Consider the following 8,237-nt stretch of genomic DNA (forward strand, 5'->3'; position numbering starts at 1 on the left):
CTTTGTACTTCTGTTCCCTTACAGACTCTTACAGCACCCTTGCTCATGTCTACCCCTATGGCTGCCGGCATAACGGGCTGACCACTCTGTGGTGTCATTTTTAAACCCTTCATTCGATACTTTATCGATATGAGCTCACACGTCCGCTCAACAACTGTCTCAAGTAGGACTTATCAGTTATGAAAGTGGGAGGTGGGGCACAAAGAAGCATTAATGACGAGACTAGGAACCCTCACACACACGTCATCAGTGGGAGAGGGACAGGGTTCTGACCACGAGAGGTTGCTAGGATACGCAGCGAGACACAGAGGGAAAAGACGTTAGCAGTTGGCATTGGAGGCGGTTAGGTCCAGCGCCCAGCAGGCCAGCAGAGCGAAGCCTGTGAGCTGTCCGTCGAGCCCAGCATGCCCAGGAGAAGGCAGAGAAGCAGTCGAGGGTCTTCCTCTCGTCGCTCCCGCACCTCCAGAGCGGGGCTGACATTCTCTGTGAGCCTGGTGGAGCACCATCTTCGGGAGGGCGGCTACGGACGGAGACTGAGCGAGAGTGTTTCTGTCTACCTGACTGCCATCTTGGAGTTCCTGGCCCGCAGTCTGCTGGATCTGGCAAGCAATGAGGTCCAACGCCAAGACAACGAGAGGCTCATCACACCGGAGCTGCTGGATCTGGCTATCTACAATGATGCACTCCTGAGTGAGCTGTTTCAGTTCATCACCATCTCCCACGTGACTCCAGGTCAAAGAAGTGGCCGTAGTCGTCTTCACTAGCTACTAGATGCTGATGGCACCTGGATCCGGGTCACTTAACGGCGTATTGGCCTGCTCTGTTTACCCATCGCACCTCTTCAGTCACCCTGCCCAACCTCTCCCATGGTCTGTCCTGCATACCTGGACAGCCTTGTTCCTTGCTTCCTCCCACCGCCTACCTGCCCAAAAGATGTGTTTTAATTAAAGCTTTATTCAAGAAACCCATAAGCTTGCTTCCCTGGCTTTCTTTCCCCCTTTGGCCTTGGGAAGGAGTTGGGGGGTGGTTGTGGAGGGTGGCAGTAGGGGAGGAGTGGGAGGTGAGCCTACTTGAAGGAACACAGGATGTGGGGATGCTGCCCAGTGACCAGAGGCTGGTTTCCCTTGCTTTTCCTTTGGGCATGAGGTGGGAGAAGGAGGTGGGGGACAAGGGTGAGGTGGACCTCGTTGGAGGAAGCAGGGTTGGGAGGGTGGTAGGTGGTGGGGTGTGGTTTACCTACAGCCTGGTTTCCCTAGCTCGTCCTTTGGGAATGAGGTAGCAGTGGAGGCAGAAGATAAGGCTGCTCTAGTTGTGGGAACACAGTGGTGTTGTGGTGCAGGTGTGAAAGCCAGGCAGGGATGGGAATGGAACACTGAATTCCTTCTCTGGGGTATGCAATGGGAGTGCCACTTGTCCCTGAACCAGTCTGCACCACTCTTGCCAGCCACATCAGAAAGATGGCCTTCACATAGAAGACCACAGAGCAGTGGGGACCCACATGCAAAAGTGGCCTTTGGTTGAGGATGCACACCTGAACAGAGCAGTGGCATGTGAGGGCTAGGGTCACTGAGGAAAATAACTAATGATTGTTCAATGAATCACCAGAAAATGTGCCAGGAGTCTTCCCTGTCCAAGAAGGAGAACAAGATGTAAACTAGCCTATCAGCACCTGACATATCCCACCAACTATGGCCTTGCCTGCCCTGAATTTGAACTTTTTATGAGGCTGTATCCTATAGGCTTAAACTCCACCCCGTATACTGTGTGTGTGTGTGTGTGTGTGTGTGTGTGTGTGTGTGTGCACTGCTTTGCAACCTGGTTTCTCTTTTCCCTCAATTTATGTTTGTCTAAGCCTCATGCTCAGAATAGATGGTTCAAAGCTGGTGTCACCCATGGCACATACAGCTGATGTCCAGATAGAACCTGAAACTTCCTCTTAGTGCTTGGAGCTGAAGAGGTCTCCTTGTGCTCTGGAAAAGAAGATCATAGCTACTGCCTACTTCTTACTTCAAACAGCTGCAGCTACATGTGCCTTTGTAGGGCATGGCCACCCTAGCAACTTCAGCTAAGGCCACACTTTGGAATAGCTCTGCCCTGTCCCTGCAGTCTCAGCACTGACACTATCTCTTCCAACTGCCCTGTTCCCAATGACCTCACCATACTCTCATGCAATACCCTGCCAAAACAGTGGAGATTATTAGTTTTATAGGGCAATCCAAGTAGTGGAGATATAGAAAGGAATAAATAGACTGCATAGGTAAACATTAATGAAAGTAGAAAAAAGACATACATATTAATAGCTACCATAACTTATAAAATGAAATTCTGCCATTTGTCAACAAATGGATTGAAATATACTGTATGGGGGGGGGGGACGTAGACTTCCATTTTTTCTGTGAGAAAGCATTGTTGACAAGCATCTTGGGCAAGAAGAGTTTTGTTACTGTCCATCATCTGAGGAAATCAAAGCAGAGAGCATGGAGAAGGGTTAGTTTTGATTGCTTCTCCTGGCTTGCTCAGCTGTCTTTATGATACAGCCTGGGCCCACCTGCTCAAAAATGGCACCATCCACAGTGAGCTATTAGCAATTAGTGGTCAAAATGCACCACAAACATGTCCTCCCTTTAGGCCAGTCCACCTCAGTTGAGTTTCCATCCTCACAGGTGCGTCCATCTGGCAGCCAAGATAACCCATTGCATCAAGTGTTAAGTCTCAAACCTGGGATAAATAGATAACTGAGGTGCCCATTAATGTATCAAAGCAGATGCTGGATGCCAGGTTCTCCTTCAGTCCCTATTTGTTACAGGGTATGGCTAGCATACCTCACCTCTTACCTTATTCTTCATGTAATTCAGCCATTTTGTTTACTTGTCCCTTTTGCTGTACCTTTTACCCTCTTGGACCAGGCTGCCTCTCTTGATCAATCGATTCTCTCTCCTCCTCTCCTCTTCCTCACTTGGCCCAGCACAGCCTGGCTATGTTCACTCTGGACTCCCCCAGTTGTGCCTGCCTCTGACTATTCTCTCCCTTTTATCTACATTAAACCTTCTTCATCATGCCTAGGAGGAGTCCTGCTCTTTTTATTCATCAATGCACACAGTAGTTGCGATTTTAAGACACTTAGGTTGTTACACCTTGTTTGCTTTGTTTTTAAGACAGAGTTTTGTTTTGTAGCACTTTTGCTTTGGTCCTGGCTGTGTATCCTAGGCTGGCCTTAAACGTCTTATAATCTCTCTGCCTCCCAAGTGCTGAGCTGACAGTTGTAAGCTACCATGCCCTTTTTCCTGTGTTATTGAAAAAGGTGCAGTTGAATGCTTATTAAATGGAACCGATTGTCTAGGCATGGTGGTGCACACCTTTAATCCCAGCTCTTGGTAGGCATAGGCAGACATACTCTGAGATCAGTGCCATCTTGGTCTATGAAAAAAAATTCCAGGTTAGGCAGGACTACATAGCAAGACATTCTCACAAAAGTAAAAACCAACTGAAGCTGTGCTTTTGCTGGTAAATGGTGTGACCTGGGACAGATTATCCTGAGTGAGCTGTCCCAGTAGCAGAAAGACACACATGGTATATACTCACTCATATAGATATGTCATATAGGATAAACCTACTAAAATCTTTACATCTAAAGGAACTAATCAAGAGAGAGGACCCTGATTAAAATGCTCAACCCCCTTCCCAAATGGCAAAGAGGAAGGACATCAGAAGAAGAAGAAAACAGGAAACAAACTAGAAACCTGCCGCGGAGCGCCTCTGAAAGCCTCTGCCCTGCAGACTATCAAAGCAGATGCTGAGACTTGTGGCCAAGTGTTGGGCAATGTGCATGGAATCTTATGTAAGAAGTGGGAAATAGTAAGATCTGGGGAAGACAGGAACTCCACACGGAGAGCAACAGAACCAGAAATTTGAACATAGGGGTCTTCCCAGAGGCTCATACTCCAACTAAGTACCATACATGGAGATAACCTAGAACCCCTGCACAGATATAGCCCATGACAGTTTAGTGTCCAAGTGGGTTACACAGTAATGGGAAGAGGGACTGCCTCTGACATAATCTGAATGGTCTGCTCTTTGATCACCTCCCCCTGCGGGGAGAGAAGCCTTACCAGGCCACAGAAGATGACAATGCAGCCATTCCTGATGAGATATGATAGACTAAGTTCAGAAGGAATGAGAGGAGGACCTCCCCTATCAGTGGACTTGGGGAGGGGCATGCGTGAAGAAGGGGGAGGGTGGGATCGGGATGTGAGGAGGGAGGCACTTATGGGGGATACAAAGTGAATAAAGTGTAATTAATAAAAAAAAAGAAAAAACCTCTGACTTTTAATCTTAGGCTCTTGCCAGATAAGGTAAATAGCACACACAGCCACAAACACATGCTGAGGTTTAAAATGAATGTTGCTTCCAACATTGTGAAGCACTAGTTCCGTGCTTACATTATTTTCTTCCTTGAATTTCTCAAGGAAACCTGACTCATCATACTAGTCACCCCTGAAGCTTTTTCGGTTAGCAGATTCCTAAGCCTCCTGGAGTTTCTCAGTCCAAATATCTGTAGGGAAGGCATGGGCTCTTTCCTCTTCTATTCATAGATGTCTTAGCTGCATATTCCACCATCTTCTCTTTCATCCATTTGTATTTCATACTAAATGTTCTCTGGTAGTAGAGACTTGACCCTAGCTACCTACATTCTACCTACATTTTCTGGCATATGCTCAATAATTATATATTAATTTGCACTGGGCAATTTGGGGTTTGTTCAAAAAAGTAAGGCTATATTGAAGTCTGTACTGTGAGTCAGTGCAAGTGAACATAAAAGAGTTCTCGTTCAGAAGAGCCAATGTAATATCTCTCAACTCTTTACTGGATTATTTTGATGCATTTCAGTCTACTAGTCTGTGCTGGCTACTTTGCATCAACATTACATAAGCTAAAGTCATCACAGAGGAGGGAACATCAATTGAAAAAAAATGCTTCTATAAGATTGGGCTGTATACAAACCTGCAGGGGCGCTTTCTTAATCATTGATTGATGTAGAAGGGTCCAGCCCATGTGTATAGTGCCATCCTTGGGCTAGTGGTCTTGGTTCTGTGAGTAAAGCAGGCTGATCAAGCCAGAAATAACAAGCCAGTAAGCAGCACCCCTTCATGGCCTCTGCCTGCCTCCAGTTTCCTGCTTTGTTTGAGTTCTTGTCCAACTTCCGTCTATGATGATATGAATGTGTCAGTTAAATAAACTCTTGCTCACCAAATTGCTTTTGCCATGTTCTTTCATCTCAGCAGCTATATCCCTAACTAGAACATATGTTACAGGAAACATCATGTGTTACCTGCATGTTAGTTAACCTGTTACCTGTGTATTGTTAAAATCACATCTTTTTTTTATGCCTGTAGCAAAACAAGAAAAACTTTATTGTTGTCATACACCCAGGTTCAACAACTTTAAGAACTGATTGAGCCAGAGGCTCATTTCCTGCCAGCATTCATCATGTTATTGCATGAAGACACAAACATCAGTTTATCCCCAGTACAAGAACAACTGGCTCCTAAGGAAAGGACAAAATGTAGGTCAAGAGGACCTGGGGGATCAGCCTAGTGTTATTCCCAATTATATCTGGGAATCTTGAGTAAAAATCCTCAGAGTTCCGCTTTTTAAAATAAAATAATTCAGGGTTACAAGTATACTTTTCATCTTAGCTATTATATTTCCCTGTTGCCTTGATAAAAGACCCTAATAAAAGTAATCAAGGGAGGAAAGGTTTATATTCTTCACAAATTCACACTACTGTCCTTCATGGTGGACAAGTCGAGGTGACTTGAAGCAGACAGTTACAATGACAGTGTAGAGACATGTGAGAAACAGATGCATGCATGCTTGTTTATATGGACTCAGCTCACTCTCTCCACTCTTACACAGTTCAGTCTCACTGCCTGTGGAATGGTGATGCCCACAAAAATAATTTATTATATTATAGTAACTTGATTTGTCAAAAATATATAATGGAATGTGATATTGTTGATCAGAAAGATAAGTATTATGTGGAGCTGTGAAGAGACTCTGAAATACTTTTTTGAGACATAGTCTCACACTGTAATTCCAGGTTACCTGGAAGGTACTTACTACATAGACTAGGCTGGCCTTGAACACATAGAAATTTGCTGGTCTCTGCCTCATGCACTACCATGCCTGGCTGTAATTTTAATAGTGCTATTTTTTTTTCTGTCAGAGGATACTTGATGTTATAGTGTTTAGCATATACTAGGCTTATTGACAGATTTCGATTTTGACTTTTTTATTATAGTTTTTTTTTTTGTGTGTGTTAGTTACAGTTCATTCCCTTTGTATCCCAGCTGCATCCTGCTCACTCATTCCCTCCCAATCCCATTCCCCTCGCTCTCCTCTCTGTCCCTTTCCAAGTCCACTGATAGGGAAAGACCTCGTCCCCTTTCACGTGACCCTGGTTTATGAGGACCTTTTTTTATTGGTTTTGAAAATGGGTCTGCACTTATAATTAATCCAGGCTGGCCTTGAACTCCGGATCCTCCTATGTCAGTCTCACCAATACTTGGGTTCTGGCATGTTCTCACATACCCAGCTCTGGGATTCTTAGGGTTACCATGTCTAAACAATGATTAAATAAATGCTACATGTAGCTACAATTAAAGCAATGATATGTGTAGATGATAGGAACTCTACACATTGATGGCTTAAGTTAGTAGCATGCCTTGGTATTTTATCTTTTCACTACTGATCATCTTTTATTTTTCTCTCCAGAAACCTGAAAATGATGAACAAAGATACAATGGCATTAAAATGGTGGACCAGGCCATATGGTTTAAAATGATGTCACACGGTACAGGAGAAATCCCTGTGTCACCAGAACAGGTTCAGTCAACTTTTCCTTTAAATTCATTAGTTTTCTACCTCTTTTGATTTAGTCATGTGTTGCATAACAAATGGGGATGTGTCATATGACTCCAGCTGACTTTGTTGTCCATACACTAACATCTATGACAGAAGACTAGATACTGCATCTTCTGCTCACCTGGGTTCAATGCCCCAGCCTGTTGCTCCAGCCCCCACATGTGTATAGTATGTTACCATGCTGAGTTCTCTAGCTGATTTTACAACAAAGATGCCTGTGTATGTACATATTTTAAAAATGCAGTAGGGAACGGAGAGTCAGTTCAGTAGTTAAGAGCACCGGCAGCTCTTACAGAAGACCCACATGCGGGTCCAATCACCCACATCTGTAACTCCTCTTCCAGAGGATCTGATCCTTCTGACCTCTGAGAGCATCAGGGAGGTATATAGTCCACATATATACTTGCAAATAAACACTCATACATGTAAAATAAAAATAAATATACATTTGGAAGAAAACCCAGTAAAATCACAGTGGACATCACTTGGCTACTCCTTATGAATGGTATTTGTGTGGCTAGAAGCTGCCCTGGGTGAGTCGGTGAGTGAGTAGTAATTGTGAAGTCCTAGGATCTTTCTCCCTACTACTGTGGACTTCAAAATCACCATACACTTAGTTTATTGTTTAATGTCTTTAATAATTTACACACTTTAAATTGCTTCAACTTTTTTGGTGAAGGGTTTTGTTTGTGTGAAGTGTTGGAAAAGAATGTATATACAAATAATTGAATCTTGAAAAAGCAAGGTCTCCAACTATGGACTCTACAGTAGTTTAGATTTGTGGAAGTTATTTTAGCCATTGGAATTACACTTGAAGTGATGTGTTTGTTAGGACATGAGACAGGTTTTCCAAACAGCACCACCTTCTGCAGTAGTGCATGTACTTGTGAGCATCACAGAGGAGTTCTGTGCCTCCTTCAAATTTTTTATGTTTTTTATGTTGGTCCTACCCTCCCAGGACATTCATCTGCACAGGACTGCTATAGTTTCAGGGCAGGCACACACAAACCTCTGCATGTGGGAGATGCCCATGTATTATAACTTTACTCTTTCATAATCACTTTTAAAGAGAATGGTGTCAGAATGAGCTGTTTGATTTTTTTTTTTAACGTTTGAAGTCTTTGTTAAACACTAGGACACACATAACCTCCCAAGCCTACAGAGTTTCAACATCACCAATACACTGTCTTGTTTTGTGGGAGAATGAGGCTAGGAAATAACTATAAAACTACATATAAAACATGTTTAAGTGTTTTGCTTTTATATCTCTATTATTTGGTAACAGTTACAATGGACTACCTATCAGGCACATG

The 8,237-nt window shown here is 43.8% G+C and overlaps 1 protein-coding gene across 1 annotated transcript; it reads left to right on the top strand.

Annotated features, from left to right (window-relative positions):
- The first annotated feature begins 404 nt into the window (after positions 1 to 404).
- LOC132649963 (histone H2A-Bbd type 2/3-like) lies at positions 405 to 764 on the top strand. The gene has a single exon (XM_060374735.1). It carries the CDS (start codon positions 405 to 407, stop codon positions 762 to 764), a length of 360 nt encoding a protein of 119 aa, XP_060230718.1.
- Positions 765 to 8,237: the final 7,473 nt, after the last annotated feature.

The sequence above is a fragment of the Meriones unguiculatus genome, chromosome X (genome assembly GCF_030254825.1).
Source record: "Meriones unguiculatus strain TT.TT164.6M chromosome X, Bangor_MerUng_6.1, whole genome shotgun sequence".
NCBI classification, from domain to species: domain Eukaryota; kingdom Metazoa; phylum Chordata; class Mammalia; order Rodentia; family Muridae; genus Meriones; species Meriones unguiculatus.

Bases quoted from the DNA above. Each gene is read 5' to 3' on its own strand.
- LOC132649963 (XM_060374735.1), top strand. From the start codon at position 405: ATGCCCAGGAGAAGGCAGAGAAGCAGTCGAGGGTCTTCCTCTCGTCGC.